The 25,213-nt window shown below is 35.9% G+C and overlaps 1 protein-coding gene and 2 pseudogenes across 1 annotated transcript; all 3 read right to left on the bottom strand.

Moving 5' to 3' along the window:
* Positions 1–4,365: 4,365 nt before the first annotated feature.
* On the bottom strand, positions 4,366–9,478 carry LOC103960387 (annotated as a pseudogene).
* A 979-nt stretch (positions 9,479–10,457) lies between these two features.
* LOC125475201 lies at positions 10,458–14,914 on the bottom strand (annotated as a pseudogene).
* On the bottom strand, positions 13,789–14,819 carry LOC125475300 (pentatricopeptide repeat-containing protein At1g06710, mitochondrial-like). The gene is made up of 2 exons (XM_048580014.1): positions 14,411–14,819; positions 13,789–14,306 (listed from the first exon to the last, which is right to left on the bottom strand). The coding sequence occupies exons 1-2, from the start codon at positions 14,817–14,819 to the stop codon at positions 13,789–13,791; spliced, it is 927 nt and encodes a 308-aa protein (XP_048435971.1).
* Positions 14,915–25,213: the final 10,299 nt, after the last annotated feature.

Genomic DNA, 25,213 nt, shown 5'->3' with positions numbered 1-25,213 from the left:
GTGTATTGACATATCTAAAAGTATGTCTTACTAATAATCAAGATTCACACATTTAACAACAGAATCATCTTACATTTCCCTAAACGTGAAAGAAGAAAGTGTTGGATGAGAGATAAGACCATCTCCAACCGAAGGGTCCAGAGAGCCGAAAATAATCCAAAAACCGTCTCCAACCGAGGGCTAGGCCAGAGGGCTCTGGAATCTGAGAGGGCCCCATGGAATCGGAGAGGGCTAGAGGGCTAGAGGGCTGGTTGCATGCAGCTAGCCAGCCAGCCAGCCTTTTTTTTTTTGCTTATGTTGGATTTCCTGTCGGTTATAACCGACAGGAATTCTTTGAATATTTTTTTTAACAGTTTTATTATTTTTTTTTATTTACAAAAATTTTCCTATAACTTCTATTTTTCATATATTTTTTTTAATTCTATTTTTTTTCCTATAACTTTTATTTTACAAATTTGTTTCATATTTTTTTTTAAATTTCATTTTTTCCTATAACTTCTATTTCACAAAATTTGTTTCATATTTTTTTTTAATTCTATTTTTTTCTATAACCTCCTAAGCCATTATACAACATTAAATTAAATTAAGTAACATGAAACAACATTAAACAATATTAATAACATTAACCAACATAAAAATTATACAACATAAAAAAAAACATTTAACAACATGAAACTTAAACAACATTTAAGTTGTAGTTTTTAAATAATAAATTATGTTTGGCCCTATGGCCATTTAGCCCTCGGTTGGAGACGGTTTTTTGTGACAGGGCTAAAACGAGCCATCTGGCCCTCTGGCCCTCGGTTGGAGACGGAGACAAATATGGCCCTGTACTGTTCATTAAAATATTAATATCTTGGAGAATCTTAGAAGGTCAGAGAGCTAAAACTGGTCAGCCACCGGTTGGAGATGGCCTAAGAGATTGAAAATTTGAAGCCCCAAGGTTACGACAGTTTGGGTCCATAACGTGGGTCTAAGGGTTCCTTCTAATTACATGTGCCTGCCAACCGAATACCAAGTCAAATTTTCTTTATCTTTGTCGCTTGCTTCAGCTTCTTTGTTGCCTCGTTACTTCACTTTCCGTTTCCAAATAATATCTAATAATGCAAATGCAGGACCAGCTGCATCTGCATGCAATCCATTTTTTCCACAGAAGATGATTTTTTACTATTATTGCTAAGGAAAGTGAATTTGCATACATGCAAAAACATATTTTTGATGAAAAATACAAAGACTTTGAGTACCACTTGCACTTGCCACTTGGTAGAGTTAATAATCTCAGACATAATAATTCCAACTCTAATAATCTTGTTTGCATATCAGCAGATTGAACGATTTGATAAAAATATTACATTGTGAGTAGTAAAATATTCCCCTTTTGAGTCCTTTTTATGCAAGAATATAATATTGCATGCTTGAAAAACACGTATTAATATAAATGGTATTTGTAACTTAAGTAGTGGAAAGTATATGCTGGGAACGGCTACATGATTGCATTCATGCCATGAAACTAGAGAGTGGCTTGAGTGCATCCGTGGAAAGCCCTTTAGGCAGCAACCAACCTCCATTACCACCCGAACCTCATCCACAATGGCTCAAACCCACCCAAAATTTTCCGGCATCATTGTCTGGACCCAAGATTTTGTGTTCAATTCCTTCATCCTTTAGTGTAGCTTGTATTATAAAATAAAAAATAAAAATAAAAAATAAAACCCAGATTGAGACTAAATATATGTTGTGTTTGCATGTTTCAGGAGTTCCAAAAGCTAGCTAGTAATCCATTATTTTCATGTTTTACCTAATTTTGTATATAATTGTTTCTTTGTTTGTATTCATTTGTCATTTTTACTACCTTTGAATTCCCAAATTTCAATCAAACCGTAACCGGTCGAGGATTCCTTTCGAATGTGTGTTGTTTTGGCCTGATAAAATATTAGGAGGAATTCCTACTTTTAGTGAATATTTTCTGCACTCTAAGCATCTTTTAAATTTTAATGAAACACAAACGACAGATTTATTCATTTTCTTGTGTCCTTCGAACCTAAGTTTAACAGTTTATGATTAAATAAAAAACATTCTTGTCTCTCCTCTTTCTGCCACTTTCGACCCCAACACCTTTTGGATTTGAAATTTTGAAATGTTGTTCAAACTCGAAGTAGGGCTTTCTCTCCTCCAATCCCCTCTCCTCTTCGCTCTCACTTTTTTCTTCGTCTTTCTCTCTCTCTATAAACAATCAACAAAGATGTTGACGTGGCTTAATTGTGACTGTTCAAATGAGAAATGAGGGGAGAGGAGGAGAATTTGAAGAGGAGAAAATCATACTCCCTCAAACCCAACAACATATAAGGGAATTAGCAAATACAAAACATTCACTCCTGAAATCTACCAGGAACCAACAATTGGTATATAGATAATTAGGTAATGCTTAAACCGATTCATGATAATTTTACAAACCTAACTACGAACGAAGAAGAAAAAAGTGAGGAAATAAACTCCAAAATTTAGAAAATGTCTAAACGATCATATAACACCTCATACCAGTGTGATTAAATTGAGCAGAATATCGACACGTTTGGTGTGCGAGCTCGTATTAATAATTTCAAACCTAACAACCAACATAAGGGGAAAGAAATGAGAAGAATCTATAGGCAAGTAGGCAATTGAGTAAATCGAAACACATATGCATGCATGGTGGGTTGTGACTTGAGAGAAAGACACCGGCAGGGCTCACTCACATGGACCAACGTATGGTTCACGGGGACGCCCTTGGCAGCTAGCAAACATGTCACGGGCAAAGACAAAAGCAGCCCACTCGCCTCCTCACTTTGCATCGCTGTCAGTGTCACGGCCGAGGGAAGGAGTAAATCAAGATCTAATGGTAAAACATTCGGAGTAACATCCAAGAATTTTTGTTCCACCGACAGTCTTAACTAGATATTGGAGCAGTGGGGTTCCTCTGTCTTTTTACTACAAGAGAACCTTGGCTTCCAGTTCCATTGTGACAGTGCAGAGATGACTCACACTAGTCTTACTCTTACAGATAGATTTGCAGTTCCATCAATTTCATAACCTTACCCTTTTTACAGTTCATTGGCACCACAGATGAATTAGAGCATGACACCGGATAACGGAGATCAAAGAGAAACCACAAGTGAATACTCGAAGATAAACAACTCGCCACTCTAAGGAATCCACCAAAGAGATAAGAGTTTATGGATACGAAGAAAAACACTCTTCACTAAACCAAGTTGAAAAGTAATTCTTAATTTCTGAATAATTGTATTTCCATACATAAGTAGTGGTTTTAAATAGTTAGGCATGGAACAACCTTCTATCTTCCATGAAGAGGTTACTAAGCATAAACTTAATGTAAGACTAATCATGAACTTAAATGAAAATATGAACCATCTTTAAATTAAATATGATGACTGCACCATGATAATTAGACGAGTCCAAATTCAGTGTCAGTGCATCTTGAAGAGATGCTGCAAAATAACCAAAATTCTATTTTTTGGAACAAACGATATAGCATCTACACTAAGAAGGGTGGAGGAGTTATGTGGTTTAAATTAAAGAGTCAAAATTAAAAAAAACACATAACTTCATAAAAGAATCTCTCTTATGGCAAACTGAACAGTCACTCTTTAAATTTATAGAGTAACCGTTCATCAGCTAAATATTAAAAAAATAATAAGACTCTAGCCTTGAGTTAGGAGAAAAGAAAGAGAAAGAAGACTGTTTTCGAAAATAAGTGGGTTGAGTTTGAATTGTTAATAGTAAAATATTCAAAGTTCGTTAAAATATAGAGAGTGTTGCTATAATTGAAAAGTTGAGTAGGGTAGCTAAATTAATTTTTTAACATTGTTCATTAGCTTGTTTAACAAAAATCTAGAGCTTCTCTTGGAAATGCTTTTAAACAATGCAATCCAAGAATTATACTGTAGAACTCTAATCATTCATGATTAGTTATTACAAATGATAAAAAAAGAGAGTATAAAATTAAGAGCATGAAGCATTTGAGATTAAGAGCTCGTTTGGAAGTGTTTTTTAAATAATTGAAAACACTGTAACAAAAACACTTAAAAGTACAAAAAATGTTTCATATATATAGTACAAAAAATAAAAAATAAAAACAAAAACAGTTAACAAACATACTTGACAATATCACATACTGTATTTCGGGCTTGTCTTCAATAATTGGAGACTACTGAGTAGTCCGGAAAATGAACGACAAAGATGAAAAAGATTTCTTAAAGTAACCCTTCACGCTTATTTCCTAGACTACTAAGCGGTCCGGAACTATTGAACAAAATTGTTGTATTTCACTCTGCTACAGGAGAGAAAAAGGCACAAGGAAGAGCGAAAAAAAAAGAAGAAAAGATTAGGAAAAAGCAAAAAATGGGTTCATCAGGAAATGGTTTAACAAACAAGGGTTTCACATCACTGTACAAATTCTAAATTCTAATCAATCAGTGGCTTATTCCAACTTTAAACTTGGTTTATCAAACTAACCTACACACAAAAAAAAGTTAAAAACAAAGAGTTCGTAAACTGCAACCTCAGAGCACTCTTTCTGCTTTTAACTTCTGAGAAAATCACATTGCCAACACTGATGGACAGCCCTTCGCCAAAAGGATCAAAAATAGGAATCCAGATATCCGTACGTATGCCTTCTGTTATACTGTAGCAAGCTGGCGTATGTTCGGTCCCAGATTCCTATATACAGAGACTCATCATCGGGACTCATTGATGCACCGGATATCTCCCCAAAGAAATCAATCCCTTGCCGCACTTTGTAATCTGCCTTTGTGCTTATATATATGCACAAAATATGCAGGTTCCGCGACCACCATGAACTGACCATCTGATGAAAAGCGAATTGACCTAGCAGCACCAAAGTTATTCTTCAGAACGGCAACTGGCAATGAAAGATTTCTTATGTCCCAGACTCGGGAAGTTTTGTCCTGGTTTCCGGTGGCAAATATGCGACCATCAGGATGCCATGCTGACGCAAAAGAGTAATCCAGATGACCAACGACCTTAGCAATAGTCCGGAATGACAAAAAAAAAAAAAAAAAAAAAAAAAAAAACAAAAACCAGAGTTGTATATAGTTAGTAAACGGTTCCCATTTTGAAAATAAAACCTGGAAAATGTTTTTAGATGTAAATTGGGAATTTAGAAGCACAACTGCTCTACTAACACGAAGTTAAGGTACACTAAAAAATAAACATAAGGTAGACATCTCTATGCTGAAAAATTATAAAAACAACTGTGTAAACAAAAATCTGTTATCGTATTAAAGATAACACTTGTATTGGTATTTTTCCACCATTAACCATTTCCTCAAAGTCTACATGTCTCGCGTTCAATTTTCAAACAGTTTACCTCATCTTATTAGCAATAATATTTCTATGGAAAAAAACGCAACAAAATAAGTTGCAGACAAGAGTATCATGATCAGGAAAAAGATCTTGGTACCTTCCCATTCTGCAAATCCATGAGCAATGCATCTACTTGATCACCAACAACCGCAACAAGCCTACAATCTGGGCTTATTGATGTATGCTGCAAAAAAGGTCAGCTCCACGTTAAGAAAAAGAGTTATGGGAGGAATAACCACAGAAACCAACACATTAAGCAATTGCGGATCACTTCCAGTTTAAGCAATTGCAGATCACTTGCAGTTTACAAGCACTTAAGTATATTGCACTCTTCTATTTCAAAGAGGTAATTTGTTTGAAGTCTGCAAAATATTTTCAATACTAGGATTGGCTCAATCAACATTTGGTGCTTTTAAGGAGACGGTCAATGAAGAAATTTTTTGGCAAGTGGTATCGACCTTAGTTGGAGAGGAAAATTGTTCCTATGTCATTAGCTGAAAAGGAAAATTGCTTCAATTTATCTATAAAAGAACGAAATGTCCATCAAGCTAAACCAAAATATGAAATTAGTCTGTGACCTACACCAGTCACCATTTTCCTTTTATTTTAAAATTTGTCCTTGTCCTCAGCACAACCAATTGAACAAAATAAAACTGATTTGAAAGCTTGACTTCCTATTGACATCTCAACAATTTCCAATATATCAGAAATAATACTCTTCAATGCACAACTTAGCCTTCCTAAGATTAATATCTAGGGAGGTTGGAGTCAATGAAAATCACAGAAAGTGAAAGTGTAAAGACAAATATGTAGATTCTTAGTATAGAAATAGAAAACGCAGTAGAGTTTATCTGACCGAAACCATCAATATGATTAAGTCTTAGGATGACTCACATTCACTGGCCAAAGGAAACGAAAGTGATTCAAAAGCTGAAACTTCTCCATGTTATATTCTCTTATGCGCAGTCATTATTGGATGCCATGAAATGCATTCCACCCCTGAAAAAGTGTTTCTATATCAAGTTGTGTTTTATTAAAAGAAAAAATTCAGACGAACAGATTTTCAGAACTAGCTAAAATACCCCAATCTATCCTATATTTGTGATGGCTTACTCCTTGTTTATCAAGAGACTGCAGATGAAGACAGAAAAATATGATTTAATACTTAACTGAACATTAACCAGAAAAATAATCCTTTAACAGACTAAAGCGCTAGTTTGCATTTGATAATGACAAATATAGAATTACAAGAAACAAATTACATCCAACAAGAAATGAGCGCCTAAAATGCCATCAGTAGCTACCACATCAGTTGAACTTAATCATTTCATTAACAAACCATTGCGGAAACCAAAGATATGAATGCACGGATTAGGTCAAACCATTCTTAGTAGTAGTACAACAAAAGAGCAATAAAACCACTTTCCTTATCCAAAAACTGAGCTCAGTGCGGATCCTAGTACACCGGATTAGTTATGCACTTTCCTAATCTAATTCCTAACCAGCATTTGTTCCAGGTTCAAGTCCGGAAGGTGTCTCTTAAGTTGCCTATCCAAGAACAGCTTCCATTACCCTCAACCTCAAGACTATTCCAAAAAGTTTTCACATACTTCAACCACCACTTACTGGCACACTGTCACTGATATCCAATATTAGTCGGTTCTTACATTTCATTTAACTTAAATTCAGTCAAACATTTTACAAGATATTTAGACAATTCCCTGTCCATACTAGAATCTCAGCTTCTACATGCAACAATCTTGTGTACAAAATGGTACTCACACTCAATACAACGTTTAAAAAATAAATATTAACCACCCCCTTCACAAAAGTTAATAATATTATTACAAAATTCATTTTTGTTTTCCTAGGTAGAAAGTATTAATTTCAAGACAGAAATTACAAGCACCACACAACATAGCTCATAATATAAAAACCAAGCTATTCATGTCTGACTCCCCTGAAAGCCGCTATTGCCAGTTGTTCTGATTGGTAAAGGACAAACAAAACTGGAGTTAAAACTCTGGCAGCGAGGTCATATCTCTACCCCAAAAAGAAGTAATTTTCCAAGATCAAATACGGTAACCAAATTTCCAGCCAGCTAATGGCATTAGCTCTTTTCTTGACAAGTCAATGGCAAAGCAAAATCATCAGAATGGCAGGATCCCAGACAAGTCTAATTGTCAGATTTACCAAACAATACGTCTAATGTGGAAATACTTAACTCTCATCAAACAGCCATGCACCGTCAACACGCTATTGAGATGTAAACATTAGAAACTCACTTTACAAGTAAGCTCTCCTTGAAAGCCACCAGCAACAAGAAAATTGTCCTTGACTGCCAGTGTGCTTATCTGAGTCTGCATAAAACCCTCCAACAAACTTCCTGCATGTTTCTGCAAGACCATAGAACTTGGCAAACTTAAACTATGGACATAAGTAGAGGACAAATAGCAATTATAAGGAACACTACAACGTATGTAACATAATTGGGAGGGGGAAGGAGAGAGCATAAACCAACAAAAGCTGAAAAAAATGAAAAACAATCCATTTGATTACTTTATTTTCTTTCAAAGAAACTAGATCATACAAATTATGTACAGGAGGTTGTACTACCTCTGTTGGGGCAACATGTCCTGCAAAATTGAGAACCTCAGACAAATTCCCAGATAGAGAAGACCAATGCATGACTGAAAAGTTGGACATGAGGTAGACATCATGCTTTGAAGTGGTCCAAACCAAATTTCTCAGCTGCATGTAAAATCAATAAAGAATGTCAAGTAGGATATAAGGTAAACTTCATGAACATTATCGTGCAAAAGTTTATGAACATTAGCTGCGAAAACAGCTAAAAGGAGTGGATAACTTTATCTTGTTAGAATTAAAAAAAGTATCATTTAACTAAAGCAAAATTATCTGAGGCAATAAGTTCATACACACAAAACCCATGAGAGAGAGAGAGAGAAAGAGAGCGGGAATAGTGGTGAAGTATACCTTCAAAAAATGTAAAACTAATAAACAGTTATGGCATTGCAAGTCCACAAACCTGGAAATGAAGGATTGTAGGTTTAACCAGTCTTGTATTATGGAAGAAGTCATAGTAGTTTCCACCTTTCTGCATTTGTTTGCACTCCTGGTCAAAGTTAACACATATTATCAGTGACGTCTGCTAACTTCAATAATGACTTGCTAATTGGGGAAATGAAATGAAATGAAGAAAATGCTCGAGAACAAGAAGAAAACCTTGTCCACAGCTTCCCCAGATAAAGGGATGTTCTCATAATTCCTGTACTGTTCTAGCCTCGTCAATCTGTATTTTTCCCTTGTTATGTTCAATCTGTCCCATGGAATACCTTGAATGTCCTTTCCCTTTCTCGCTTGTGCAGATGACGTATCTGACACTTTGGTAAGCTGCTCAAACTCAAGAACAAGGGATTTCAAGTCCATTTAGTACAACAGGAAAAAACAAAGGATTGAACAATAGGAGCCAAGAGTTGATGGAAACAAACCATGTCATACTCATCAAGACCCATATCTCCACCTTGATTTTCTTCCTCCACATCCTCGACAAAATCAGACATGTCCCCTTCATCCGCCATATAATCGAACTGATAGCCCTGCTGGTAAGACATGCTCTATCTGCATTCAAGTTCACAATTTCAACATCTTCAATACAATTCCAGCACACTTAATAATCACCAAACACACCCAGACATACTTTTCTGGCATTGTTGTCATTATGAGGAAGTTTGACTGGAGCTTCTCGCATCTGTATAATGCCTGCAATTTGAAATTAGACACCCTATGAGATCTTGTGGAGAATTTCCAAACGCAGCTCTGATCACATAATCCTCATTACACTCAATTCATAACTCATAAGTAATTGCTGTAAGAGTAACTAAGCAAAATAAGTTCAAGCTCATACAGAAATTTCATCCTGTAAACTGTTTTTCGAACAATACTGTTTTGTTTTCATGCATATCCTAGATACCAACAAACTGCGAAATGGATATTTTAATAACACTACTACCTTGACATGGTTGATTGGAAATCAAATACAACTTCCCATGAACTCAATTCCACGTCACCAACCTGCTCACTCAACGAGCAACAACAGCAGTAAGTAATAGACCTGCGCAATATCATTCTTGCCATGTTGAAGTACCATATAACATAGTGAATTATCTGTACCTAGTACATAAGTATGTGAACAACGATGCATTTAAACAAGTGCAGAGATATGAATAATAAAAACCTGAATTTCTGACCTTCTGATGATTCACCATGAAAATGGCTTTGGAGCAGTAAAAAAATTCTAGCAGCAGAGACCTGCTGCATATTCTCATTAAGCAGCATCATCTGAAAGCCTTGGTGCAGAACATCGAAACTATGTCGTATGGATACAATTTAGGAAATGTGAGTTGATACTGCAAAATCACAATTTTCCAAAAACTAGATATGAAGACCACAAGGAATATTACAATCAAATAAGATTCTAACGAATTGTTTTGTTTTCATATTAACTTATTTAACATCTTAAAATGCCCACCAAGATGCCCTTTTTCAATCCTACCCCCCATTTCTTCTATAGAAATTTTACAAATAACCCCTTCTACTCTTGGTTGTATCCCTTGTGTATCCATCGTATATGTCTCACACATATCCATCCCATACCCAAAAATCAAAATTTCCAAGAAATTAACAAGATACAGATTTGGAATATCTGATATCCATCAAGGCATCATGGGGATGCATTGGTATTGGATCCTGCATTCTCAAGATTTTTGGGGTAACCATGCTACGAAATTATATAAGATGACTTACCTCCTTTGAATAGGTAGGAGATAAAAGTTCTAGTTTTCTTGAATTTCTGGCCGCTTCACAAAGTGGAGTAAAAATGTAGTCACTTCATTAAGCAAGCAACAGTCATTCACATCCTCATGTTGCATATACTCGCACACGGACTGTGATAGAAATGCGCTCCACTCCTCAATAGAACCGTCAACCAGGTCACCAGGTCCAGTGAGTCATCAGATGGTGCATGAGTAACAAACAATGATGGTCTAGAAAACACACTAATTTCTGTCAGATGTCTCTTCTTGCATATGCCAATGGATATCCTGTGCAAATAATTGAGATATATAAGAACAATAAAAAACAAAAACAAATAATTTACAGTGACAAGCAGAGGCAATTAGATATCAGCAACACCAACTGTTTCAGATTACAGCTTCCCATACTTTTGAAGTTTGCACCAAACAAGCATAGATTACCTCTTGATAATAGTTTTAAAATTTGATAAAACAAAATAAATAAAGCATATTATCTAAGTCATTAAATAGAAATTTTGGGAGAAAAAAAAAATTGTTCTGTTTTTTATTTAAAAAAAAAAAAAAAGGAAAACAAGAAGCCAACGTAAGAACTAGAGAGCAGAAGCAATCCTACTGGCTACTACTGTGGTATCAAAGATCTGTGTGATCATTATGTTTCAAAGATCTTTCCAAAATGAATCTAAAATTCTGGACTAACCTCTAAATGCTACAGAAAGGGTCTCTACAAACCTTAAAAAAAAAAACACAAAAGACAACTTATAGGTAGATACTGTAAATTACTGCAGCAAAGTAAGATAGGTCATCCACAACAAATCAGAAGGCACTTATGTGAAATGCTACCGAGACAGTAAGGCAAAGTTGAGAGATAAGAACAAAACTGCTGATGAAGATTGTTCAAGTAACCACCTGATCTTTACAACAAAGAAAATTCGCTTCCAAGAAATAGAGGGCATCATGATGAGGAACTCCCGGACAGTGGGTTGACTCCTACAGACAAGTCGGCCAAACCATTCAACATAAGATACACAACAAACATTCATTCAGTAGTTGTCCATGAGTTCCAATATTGTCACATTTTCTTAATTCATTCTTTAATAGTCAATAATGCTTAAGGTCCATGCACAGATGTAAAAATGCATGGCACTCATAAATTTACATGCTGATACAGAACAAATAGACTTGTTACCGTGCTCCTTAATTGTGCATGTGCTCGCACACACAAAATGTCACATTAATTCACACTTCCCAAATTAAAACCAGTATAGAAGAAGTAGTTCAACGTTTTATCTATGCAATATTTCTTAAATGCAAATTAGATGTTCTCTATGCACAATTCTTTATGAGCACTGGATTGAGGTTTATTTGGTTAGGGTTTGATTGTGGGGCTTAGGGATATAAAGGTAAAGGCCTAAGAAATAAAAGCCATAGGAATTTTTTTTTTTTTTTTTTTCATTTTCTAGGGCATTAAATGTATCATATTCCCACCTAAAAGATAGAACCAAATAAAGAAAAGAAATGATTGAAAATATACATAATGAGGAAAAAGACATTTTCATGTAAAAGAAATGGTTGAAAACTACAGTACGGAAGAAAAGACGAATTAGAGAGACAAACCATGTGGCATATGCTATCTGTAGTTGAAGAGCTTCATCCCACTTGTTAGCTTTAATAAGCCCTTTAATAAGATGAAAGAATGTATCCAGCTCTGGAAAACCACCATGCCTCATCATGTCTGCAAACATCTCCAGTGCCTTACCGACCTTATTTGCATGTGAAAGACTCTCAATCAATGAAGTGTACATATTCTTGTTCACAGATGTAAACGGTGAAGATGACGAAATCTCTTTAAGCAGCTCAAGAGCCACTTCCAACCTTCCAGCCTTTACAAAATTATCAATCAGAACTTCGTATATGTGAGTAATTGGCACTGTGTCACATTCACTCATCTCATTTAAAAGCCCAAGAGAGGTCATGAACTCTCTATTGTAACCTTCAACAACATTACGGTAGCCTACCATATGCTTAGGCCAATGTGTTTGTTTCATTTGATCCAAAAGCTTATGAGCTTCATCCAGTAGTCCAGTTGAACAGCAATGATTTATCAAAACCCCGTAGGAGATAAAATTTGGAGCACAACCCTTAGAGCTCATTTGTTTAAAAAGCTCAACACACTTTTCGATATTACCTGCTTTCCCAAAGCCATCTATCATTGCAGTATAAGTCACAACATTCGGATAACACCCTTTTTCTTCCATCATCAGCACAAGCTTATAGGCTTCATCTGTTTTTCCAACTTTACACAGGGCATCAATCATCTCTGTGTAGATAACAACATTTGGTGCACAAGAGTTTTCTAACATTTTGGACAAGACTTTTAAAGCGAGATCCAGTCTTTTATCCTTAAACAACCTATCAATCAAAGAACTGTACGTATACACATTTGGACTGTACCCTTGCTCTGACATCTTAGCAAACACCTCTTGTGCTTCATCTAGCTTCCCATACTTGCAAAATCCATCTATAAGAGCATCATAATAATATGGTTAGGTTCACAACCTTCTTCTGACATAGCATGCAATAAATCACGGGCCTCTTTAACCTTGTGTGCTTTGCATAAACTATCCACCAAAGCCCCATAAGTATAGACATTAGGTTGTCTAATACTCTGATCATCACTTCCAATATACTTATCAACATCAGGGACGTCCACATTACCTCTCATTCTCTCATATATCTGGCAAGCCTTTTCAATTCTACCAGCTTTACAATGACCATCAATTAAAGCAGTATAAGTAATAACATTAGGACTGCAACCTTCAGTCAACATCATCTCAAAGAGTTGATCAGCAACAGACACCTTCTTTGCTTTAAGGTATGCATGTATAAGATCAGTACATGTCACCACGTTTGGAGCACAACCATTTCGTATCATTTCATTAAACCAGCTCCGAGATTGTTCAATAAGACCAGCTTTACAAAAACTACCAATTAAAATAGTATAGGTATAGACATCAGGAACAATACTATTCCTTTTCATTTCTTTAAACAACAAAAATGCTTGTTCTACCTTGGAGGCATTACACAAAAAGCCAATAACATTAGCATACGTACTAGTGTCAGGAACAAAACCCCTGTTCATCATTTCGCTGACAACCTTATAGGCTTTCTTAAATTTTCCAGCACCGCAAAGACACCATGCAAAATTGCTCACATTGACCTTACTTAGCATAACCCCTGCATCAAGCATCTCACCATAAGCTTTTTCAGACAAATCTAACATATTTGGGCCTGGTAATTCCTTGTTTCCACATATACCATCCATCAAGATATTGTAAACCACGTAGCCTGTCTGGCACTCACATCTTACCATTTTCTTAAGTAACTTATGAGCCTAAGAGTAATCTCCGGACCTCCAATAAGCATGTACAAGAGAACTAAATATCTGAGGGCTTGGAATACGACCTTCTGTGATCATCATACTAAGAATTCTCTTGCACCTACCGAGCTGTCTTTTCTTCAAACACCCACAAAGCAAAGTCCAATAGGTCACAACATTAGGAATGCAAGAATCGCATCACATTCTGTTCAAAAAATCCATAGCTTCCTCAAAAAGTGAAGCTTCACACAACCCAGATATCATCTTCGTGTAAAGAATAGTATTGGGCACAAACTCTTCCTTCTCAACCAATGCAAGAGCTTCCTTCCACCTCCCAGCTTTGCAAAGGGTGTGAACAAATGAACCAAATGTATACTCATCCATCTTAAACCCTGAATCCAAGATCTCCACATGGACCAAGTGTGCTGTGTCCAACTTATCTGCTTCTAGAAACACTTGAACTAAAGCATTGTAAGTTGCTTGAGTTGGCTTGTATCCGATATCCTTAAGCCTCCCCAGCTCTTCCAAAGCTACATTCCACAACCCATTTCGGCAGTACTTCCGAATCAACACATTAAGCAACTTCCTAAGCACCTCTCTATCATCACCCTTAATTTCTTGCAGAAAATATTCCGCTACCCTCTTATTACCACACTCCAATAACTCTAACAACGCGTTGTACAAGGGAGCAGTGTGACTATACCCAATTTGTTTACCTGCACATATGAAAAATTTCACACCCAATTCAGGATTTTGTATAAGCTTCAACACCTCCACCACCAGAGTTTCATTCAGATTATCCCTAAACTTCCTAAGAAACTTCTTCGTTCATCAAACTCATCATTATTATTCCTGATAGCATTCGAAATCAAAATGGCATTGTTAGAAAACTTAGCGGATTCAAATTTTGGTATCGAAGACCCACCACCAGCACTGGTATCCAACACCGAATCGCGCAGAGAGGCGAATTCCTCTGCCGAAATAGACTCAACTCCAGAACTCTCCGGCTTGAACAAATAGTTGGGATCGACCAGACCATCGAGATTGTCCTGCGAAGAAGCGCAAAGTAATCTGGGGAAGCAAAGCTTTAGACTTTGGTGGGAGGATTTGGATGGAGAAGGGAATGGTTGTGATGGGTTTGTGGAGAAAAATGGGTTGGGCTTCAGAGGGGACGGAGATATGGCGGAAATTGATTGCCAGAGGAGAGTTTTCAACCGCCTTCTGCTCATTTTTGAGCTGCGAGAAGCTTGGAGCGGGTGATTGTTTTCAGGGTTTATGCTGGGGTTTTGTTTTCAGGCCGGGTTTAAAACTGGTTTTGAAAAGACTAAAAAGCGCTTTTACATGTATTTGGAAGCAAAACACTGTGTCTTTAAAATTGACTGAAATCGGTTTTAAAGAAATTTCTGATCCTTCTTCCAAGAAATATTTAAGTATTTTTTTTCAAGATTTATTAGCATTTTTATTAAGAGTTGTTTCAAAAAATGTTTTCAATCATTTTAAAAGTACATCCAAACAAGCTCTTTAAATGCTTTATTTAAAATCACTTAAATATTTAACGGTTAACAACATTTTGCACTGTAGAGCATTTCCAACAGTTTTCTAAATGTAACTCTTCAAATATAAGTTTGTTGAACTATGTCGCGGTTTGACGACTAAAATTTGTTCATTCACAATTTTACTCCAACTGACTCCACACATTTTATAGTATTTTTAGGAGCTTTGTAGTGTAATTACCATTTCTAAGAAAAACTTCAAAAAAAAAAAGGATATTTTTAGTTTAGGTACCAATTGAAAAATCAATCCAATCATCTTATAAATATCACTGTACTTCAAAATAATGGAATGATTGCTACTCAATCTCACTAATTTTTTTGGTAACTCATGGCCGGCCAATCAACTTTCAGGTGACTTTTATGGCAACATTCGACTTTTTCGGTGATCGATTGGTCAACTATCCAGTGACTGGTGACCAGTAGATCAATCCTAAACCATTTTGAAAGAAAACATGATTTCAAAATGTCTTCAATGGGATTTGAACTCAAAACTACAAAATAAAACTATCAACAGACCGAATTCGGATCAGATCAAACTTAATTCATATCCAGATCCATTTATAATCAAATTAATGGATTCAAATCATTAGATCTAACTTGTCAATCCATATCCCATTTAGCATCGAATCAGATCAGATTAAGACCTAGCAAAGTTAGAATATCATTAGCAACCTCATTCTTTTATTATATATATATATTTTTTTTTTCTTTGAGTTTTATCACAAATGGTACTTTATATTTTGTCAATGCATCAATTTGGTCCCTTATATTTCAACTCATCAATTTCGTCATTTATCTGTTACTCCAATTGATCAGTGTGATGTGTGGGACCCATAGGGGCCTATAAAGCCAATCATAATGATGCCATATGGACTAATCATTCGTGTTTTTTTTTTTTTAAACAAACGATATTTTCTATACTAAAGAGGTGGGGAAGTGGACTAGTCATAATAATGTTATTCAAATTCACCGTTGGCAAGAATCAAACATAAGACTTCTCAATTACAAATGAAGTTGAATAACACCAAACTGTAATACTAAGTGACTAATCCTTCTTTTTTTAAAATAATTTAAAATTCTGAAACAATAAACAACCACTCTCACTCCCTGTATCCACTTGTAAAGCCAATCATAAGGCATTCTAGTTTTGACAAACAAAAAAGTTGGAATTTTCAAATGCTAGTGTTTTTATCCCAAATGGTCCATTATATTATGTCAACTTATTAGTTTGGTCCTTTATGTTCTAAACTCATCAATTTCGTTCTTCATCTCTTGCTTTGGTCGTCAATGTTGTCATTCCATCTTACCTTGTTAATGAAATCCGGTAGTGTATGATGGGGCACCCATATAAGGCCCGCAAAGCCAATTACGTAATGCCAAGTGGATTATGTGTAAAACAACAAATAATATAAATAAAAAAGATATAAACCCGGCCAAAATGAATTTAGGATACATTTTAAATGCAAATTCATTTGAATTTTAAGTAAGTAATAAAATCCTACAACGTCACTTAAAACAAAAATTACTGACATTGTGCGCTGGTTCCAATTTAAATATGACCGTTGTCTAAATGTGCCACATGGACAAATATTTTGAGGAATATCACGTGTTATTGCCAATCTACATACACCACATAGACAAACACTATAAGAGATATTGACGTGTTACTGCCAATCTGCATACACCACATGGACAAATACTATAAAAGATATTGACGTGTTACTGCCAATCCGCATATAACACGTGTGCCTTAAACGTATTTGATGGTAATTCTATATAAATCTATTCAATGTTATTGCCAATCCACGCACATTCAGTCTTCCTCAAATCACTATGCATTGCAATTCATATTGCTTTGTAATCACTCTTGTTCTTTGCTTTTATGTTCGACCTTTGTGCCATTCTCGACATCTTGCCAAATTGGCTTGAGCCATGAGGCTTGTTCAAATCCAATCACTGCAATCGGGTTCTAGGTTGGTAGAACAAGTTGTCTGAGGCAAGGGGTTTTTGCGGCTGCGTAGATCAAATGGTCATCGATTACAAACACAGAGAAATGGAAAACCAAGGAAGATAAATTCCCCAGCCGAGACGTGAAGCACTCTTCAATATTCCTTTCAGTGTTTCGCTTGATTGATCATCGGACCAAGTACACAATCTTCGAGGAGCATCGGAGAAGTTGAACTTTGGCAGAGTCAGGTCAAGCTGCATTCCAAGGAGCTTCAGACCCGAGTAAGAGGTATGAAATCTAGAAAATATAAAGTGATGAATAGTTTTAACAGCATATCATAGTCCATGTTTGCACAATTTTTAGCTCTGGATCTCTGTCATTTCGAAAGAGATTGTACCTCTACAATGACAGCTTGTCGATCCAAGTAGCTAAAAATTGGTGGCTCTCAACATAAATATATCTTGTCGTAGACTCGTAGAGAGTGTATCTTGGTGCTCTTTTGTTGTGGTTCTTAAGACTTTGACGACACATGCATGAAAGAAATGAGACAGGTTCTTATCGAGGGTATTTTAGGACTTAAAATTACAGAAAACTCCTTTGCTTTGTAACGGCAATCTAAACTTTCAATTTGTTGATTGGATACTTGAAGTGTTTATGTTTATGAAACTAAACCTTACATGCAGTCTGACATGTGTATGAGGAAAGATAATGAAACTAGCGGGACTCCTCTCAATTGTGTTCTAAGAGCACATATTTAGGACACAATTGGGTTTTTATTCCTTCCAATAATGTGCCCATATGACACAATTGGGAGTAATAATAAGCACCATGACGCTAGGTTAATTCTAGTTCCTCATACAGAAGTCAGATTGCATGTAGGGTTCAATCTAAGAAACATAAGACACTTCAAGTCTTCAAGTCTCCACCAACACATAGGAAGTTTTAGATTGCCGTTACAAAGCAAAGAGAGTTTTCTATAATTTCAAGCCTGGAACACCCTCTATAAGAACCTATCTCATTTCTTCCATGTATCATCACATAGTCCTCAGAGCTACAAAAAAATAGCACCAAGATATACTCTCTTAAGACTTGTAGCTCATAAGACTTGTGATGACACATGGAAGAAATGAGAAGGGTTCTTATAGAGGGTATCCTAGGACTTGAAATTGCAGAAAACTCATTTTGCTTTGTAACGACAATCTAAAACTTCCAATATGTTGGCGGGAGACTTGAAGTGTCTTATGTTTTTTAAACTGAAACCTGAATGCAGTCTAACATGTGTATGAGGAAATGGAATGAACCTAGCATCATGAGTGATTACTCCTCTCAATGAGCAAATATTGAGGACACAATTGGGTGCTTATCCCTACCAATAATGTGCCCATATGACATACTTGGGGGCCATAATAAACATCCATGAGGCTAAGCTTTTCCAATTCCACCTACAGATGTCAGATTGCATGCAGGGTTCAATCTGAGAAACATAAGATGCTTCAACTCTCCAACCAACGATTTGAAAGTTTTAAATTGCCGTTACACAGCAAAGAGAGTTCTCTGCAATTTCAAGTCTAAGGACATCCTCTTTTAGAACCTATCTCATTTCTTCCACGTCACTGTCATCACATAATCTTAAGAGACATAACAAAAGAGCACCAAGAAACACTCCGTGATAAGATGTATTTATGTTGATCATAATTCGAGCCACCAAATTGTAGCTACTTGGATGTACAAGTTGTATTTATTCAGGAACAATCTCTTCTACAATGGCAGAGGTCTAAAGTTTGAAACTGTGCGAATATGGACTACGCTATCCTCGTGCGAATATTCATCACTTCTAAATTATCTGAATTTGATATCCGTTTCTCGGGTTTGTAGGTCATGGAATGCAGCTTGCCGCAATCCAACCCATGGAAAAAAGCTTGACCTGATTGTGATCAAGATTATTTTGTTGCTTGGACATGCCAACAAGCCTTTGAGTAGTCCGTAAGAAGAAAGGCCAACATAGATGGAAAGAAGAAGAAAAGGCATGCTCAAGCAAATAAACAACGAGCATACAGCGGGTATGATATTCGAGTCTCCAATGTCCTTGGTGCATATATGCAGAATGGAATTGACTGAGAAAGCTGAGGCATTGCATCTGCACACATTGGAGAGAGACTGTCAACCAGATTATAACACATGGGAGTTCCTTATGGAAGGAAGGTTAACAAGCCATAACATAACAAGGCCATTGAAGCGATGAAAAAGGGGTTTAGTATGTTGCAAGATTGCCATTGGAGACCATCGGACAATACTGTAATGGCCTTGGCTGATTATTTCGAAAAGCATGGGAACATTGAGGATGCCAATTGGTATACCAGATTGTGCATCGAAACAAATCCGTTTTATGTTGTCACTAAAAAATTATGCATTGAAAAAATTCTTTTTAGATTGTGCACCGAAAGAAATCCATAAAAGAAATCTTTACAAATTCATAGAAATCTATAATAAACATACTTGCAAATCTGCCAAAATCCATATAGGATTGTAAAGCCCATTAAAATCCTTTAAAATCTGTCACTTAAAGAAAGTCCTTTAAAATCTGTCACTTAAAGAAAGTCCTTTAAAATCTTCTAAAATACAAATTGACTATAGTGCCATGAACTTGGTGGCTTTTTCTTTTTTTTTTTTTTTTTTTTTCTCTATACTTTGTGTGTTTCTTGTTCCACTACAATTGTCCTTTTGGGCACGTTATTTTGTTGCCTTATTTTTTCGTGGTGATAAAATTGACTTTAGTGCCAAGGACTCAGTAGTTTTTTTTTTTTTTTTTTTTTTCAAAGGAATTTATAGTTTGTGTGTTTCTTATCCACTGCAATTGTCTTTTTTGGGCATGTTATTTTGTTGCCTTATTTTTCGTGGTGATAAAAAGAGAAACACAATACAACAATACTTGGTGGTAATGGTGGATGCACATAGGGACTAGGGTGGTACCATGACTCACCAGATGTAACAACCCGTTCCGGAATTTATGGAACGGAAGGGCATTTTGGTAACCTTAATTTGTTGGGCTAGATATTTGGTTTTGTTGCTTTTTGGTCTTAATTGGTATGCCAAAGGGCCCACACTTTTTGACTTTGTCTCCGGCCCAATTCCACTTTCCCTCTCTTCTCTCTATGTACCCGGTTCTCTCTCTCACTCTCTAACTCTCTCTCAAAATATCTCAACTCTCTCGCTTCTCTCTCATTTCCTTTCACTCCCTCCCTACCCATGAGCAACACCCACCCACGCACGCTTAGATCGTGTTTAGGAGTGAGTTTGTGATGTTTCTAAGTAGTGTTTGTGGTTTATGGATGAAAAGCCCTCGAGGAAGACACTCCCCAGTTTTCCGATGAGGAACCCGAAGCTTGTAGGCCATTTTTAGGCCAAACCATGGGGAGTTAGCTGTTGAGAAAAGTACCATTCTCTTCATCTCGTCGAGAAGTATGATTTTTTTTTTTTTCGAATCACTTAATTTCGTCGAGTATTGAAGAAGTTATGAACGTTTAAAGTTTTCCCAATTTTTCGGCAAGCACCGTCGCTTTTGAGGCGTTTTCCGACCAAACCACGGTGAGTTAGCCATCGTGCAAGGCATTCTCTTCATTTTGTTGAGTACTACAACTTTGGTTTTGAATCACTTGATTTGGTTGAGTATCGAAGAAGTTATGAGCGTTTGAAGCCCTACCTAGAAACCGGCCAACCCTTGGCCTGAAACTAGGTCGACCAGACCTAATAACCCTAAAACCTGACCCGTGACCCAAGGGTCCGACCCATAAGCCCAGGCCCAAACCCATAAACCAATTACCCAAGCCCAAACCCAAGTCCAGAAACCAAGCCAGACCCAGAAACCAAACCCGGGCCATAAACCTAGGACCGGATCTGACCCTTTGACTGTTGACCCAACCCGTTGACCGATGACCCAACCCATTAACTGTTGACCGTTGACTTCTCAGGTTTCGACTGGGACCCCTCCTAGACTAATTTCGACGTCCCGAGTCTGTTTACAACGTCCATTTTCCCAAATTCAATGGTTATAGTATAGTTTTATTAATTGGTCCATTTATGTGCTTAGGTGCATTTGTTAGTAGTGTTTCCATCCACCCTTGCTTGCACGGCTCTACGCCAAAAGTGTAAGGTGAGTGAACCCCTTTTAAAATGCATGATTTCACTATTAGAAATGCATACATGAAAAGCATGATTTTATGGCTACGTTTTTTAGTAAATTGGTTTCACTCTTTATGAATTATTATGCTTTATCAATTCTACGTTCTTTGTGGTATATATGATGGATGACTATATACTCACTTATGAACGTGGTTTTACGATATTACGTTTCAGTTATTGAGTTTCGATCTGAGATTGATATATATATATATATATATATATGTGTGTGTGTGGCTTCGGTTGGGTGATGTAGGGGTCTACGGGTCAAATGATATCTACACGTGGCTTCGGTCGGGTGATGTAGGGGCTTGCAGGTCGAATGAAGGCCTATGGGCGAATGAAGAGTTCTATATGCCTACAGGCGAATGAAGGCCTTCGGGCGATTTTGATACCACTACTAAGCACACTATATATGATATATGTTTTACGAAGGTTTTATGGCATGCTAGGGTTTTCGGAAAACCTATTACTTATTATGCTATATGAGTTTTCATAAACCTTGGGGGTTAGTACGTTGTTGAATAACTATGTTAGTACTACTTATATATCAACTTAGTCCACTCATGTTTTGTTTTGCTCCCCCTTCAGGACTTAGAATTGAGGCATACAATCTCGGTGTCAAGACACTCTTGCATCGGTATCTTCGAGTCTTCTCGGTGTATGGCCTATTCATTTGTTCATTCAATTTTATATTATTTATTTTTAGTGTCTTGGATTAGTTGTATGCTCTGAACACGTTCCTTAAGTGCATAATCATTGTATTTAAATTTATAAGTTTTAATTAGGATCGTTACTTCTCATGCATGTTAGTATGGATTCGTCACCTTCAGGTGTCGGCCAACACGTACCTACCCTGGTGTTTGGAGGATATTAGGGTCAAGCATGTCACTAGAGGTCTGAAAAATTCCATTGAAGGTCCTCTAAGAATCTTTTGAACGCATGGTATGGGACTCTTTTGTGTCCACAAGTATTCTATAAAATACTTGTATCGCATATCTCAGCAACACTCGAGATCCCTTAAATTAGGACCCCCGGATAGTACTGGATCCAACAACAATTGGTGGTGTTCAAAGAAAATGAAAATGAGTGCCCAACAACAAACTATTTCCTTTCCTTTTTCAAAGAAAAAACCAACTATTTCTGAAAGAGAAGTTTATTTGTCTCCTTCCTTTGAAAATAGTCATTGTTCATTGCTATTTACCAATCAATCACAATTTAACATATCTCTATCATTTAATATTACGATGTAGTGATACTTTTTTTTACTAGTAAATGAAAGATCTTAATTTTTACTCTCGTAAATAACAAGTTCGATACAAATTGTCTCAAAATAAAAGAAATATCTGTCCAATTTATGAATAAAGAATGATTTCTTTTATATGCCGAGGTTTTTTTTTTATTCTTTTGTCGAAAAACAAGAAATTTCATTGATGAGAAAAGCCGAATACAATTACATTAAACTAGCCCAGTAAAGTGGGGATAACTGAAGCCCATTCAACATAAAGGCAAAAAAAAAAAAAAAAAATCCTAATCTTCAACCACAAAGGCTGACCGTTGTCGCCTCCTTCACCTCGCCAGTGACCACAAGGGTAGCCGCCCAAAAAAAAAAAAATTAATTCCGCGTTGTATTCAATGAAGGTATTCTGGTGCAAAACAATTCAACATGCAGCAAAAACCACCACAACAAAAAATAGCCAACAAATACGGACCACAAACACAAGTCCCTACAGGTAGAACAGAAGGCCGAAAACACCATCACTTTATGCAACACGCTTGGGCCCTATTTTTGTCTTTACGCAATATCTTCCCACTTCGGACCACAGCCAGCCATAGACCAACTCCACTGCATTTTCTTCGCCTCTAGTCGTCGTCTAGTCTATAGATAGATGCCCCACAAGTAGGCCTGGCAAACGGGTCGTGTCTATCGTGTTCGTGTCGTTTTCGTGTAACACCTGTTGTCTTAACGGGTCGTGTCGTGTCACACCCGTTATCTTTACGGGTCCTTAACAGGTCGGGTCACTTTACCCAACGGGTAAAGTGACCCAACCCGTTATAACCTGTTATGACCAGTTAAGAAAAAAAAAAATTTAAAATTTGCACATACCACACATTGCCACATAAATATTACTTCAAAACATTAAAACATTTCTCGTTCAAGTACTATATCTACACTCGAAAATAAAAGCCTAATAAAAAAATAATGCATACACTACTAATCTATTACAAATATTAAATGTGCAAGGATAAAGAGTTTTTGTTTTTAAGATTGTAAGTCTTTCTCAAAAGTTTACACCTCCATTTACAAAATCTTCAATTTACATCGATCATCATGAAATTGTATTGGAACTTTGGCTTGATCTATTGCCTTCAAGAGTTATGTTGAAGATGTTTTCAGTAAGGTTTTCCACGTCAGAACTCTCTTCCGCATAAACTAAGTATAGAAAAACCAAACATTAAAAATCATTCAAATTATGAGAAGTTTACCAAAATAATTATGAAAGGAAATAAAATAATAATACTATACCATATAAAAATATATTACCTCATTTTCTAAATAGCCAATCTCGTGTGCACAATAAAGCTTGAACTGTTTCTGGTAACAATGAAATACGATACTGATCTAGTACTCTACCCCCAATACTAAATGCAGATTCTGATGCAACAGTTGAAATGAGAATCGTTAACACATCTTGTGCTAACTGAGAAAGTATTGGATAATGAAAACGCTCCATTTGCCACCAAGAAAGAACATCTATGTCTACTTTTCTATCTATTCTTTTATCCTCCAAATACTTCTGCAATTCAATTTTTTTCAATCGAACTTGAACCATCATAATTATTATCAAAATCCTACATCATAAAAAATCATGCATCATGTCAATTTCAAATATAATTTCAACACTTATTATAGTACTAATACTACAATCTACAAATATATAAAGTAAATAAAAACAAACTTAGGTTAATAAAACAACACTTTAAATTTAATAAAAAAATAATATATATATATATATGTATAATTATGAAATGGACGGCTGAGATTTAATCTCAGCCGATCCAATGGTCATCAATTTTTAAATTTAATTTAATATATATAATTATATTATATAATTATTATAGTTTTTACTTTTTAGGGATATAAAATTGTTAAATTAATGTATATAATTATTAATATTATAGTTGATTCATACTTTTATTAAGTATATAAATTATAACATAAGATTTTGTGATATCCACATCTACTAGTGTAAATATTTTAAATTGAAGATCAAATTCATTCTTTGTATTCATATAGGGTCAAGGAGTGTAGCTGTTAAAATTCATCAAAATCAGAGTTAAAATAACCGTTAAATCTTGATTTTTTGTTTATAACCGTCGAAAAGCTTTGTCCCGTTACTTGATCTCTGAATGTTTGTTTTTTGTGATTTTTAGCTAATGTGATCTCCAATCATATACAAACAAGTTTGACGGTTTGGATCGTTGAAATTAGTTTTGGAGAATTTGTATCCCATCAAAACGATAGATTGACTAACACTTAGAGTTTATATAATTTCATTAAGTATAACATAAGATTTTGTGGTATCCACTTCTGTAAATATTTTAAATTGAATATCGAATTCATTCATTGTATTCATAGAGGGTCAAGGAGTGTAGTTATAAAAAATCATCAAAATCGGAGTTAAAATAACCGTTAAATCGTGATTTTTCGTTTATAACCGTTGAAAAGCTTTGTCCCGTTACTTGATCTCTGAATGTTTGTTTTTTGTGATTTTTTGCTGATGTGATCTCCAAGCATATACAAATAAGTTTGACGGTTTGGATCGTTGAAATTAGTTTTGGAGAATTCGTATCCCATCAAAATGATAGATTGACTAACACTTAAGAGTTTATTTATATTTTCATTAGGTATAACATAAGATTTTTGTGGTATACACTTGTGTAA

Source organism: the organism of the source record quoted next, unplaced genomic scaffold (genome assembly GCF_019419815.1).
Source record: "Pyrus x bretschneideri cultivar Hongxiangsu unplaced genomic scaffold, Pyrus_bretschneideri_v1 Contig14, whole genome shotgun sequence".
In the NCBI taxonomy this organism is placed as follows: domain Eukaryota; kingdom Viridiplantae; phylum Streptophyta; class Magnoliopsida; order Rosales; family Rosaceae; genus Pyrus; species Pyrus x bretschneideri.
Note: the sequence above shows the minus strand (reverse complement) of the source record. Positions and strands in the feature narration are given on the sequence as shown.

What these genes read in the sequence shown, in the direction of transcription:
- LOC125475300 (XM_048580014.1), bottom strand. Translation starts at nt 14,819, where the DNA reads ATGAGCAGAAGGCGGTTGAAAACTCTCCTCTGGCAATCAATTTCCGCC. An exon ending in TGAGTTTGATGAACGAAGAA is followed by an intron (nt 14,307 to 14,410) that starts GTTTCTTAGGAA and finishes TCATATGTGCAG; the next exon opens with GTAAACAAATTGGGTATAGT.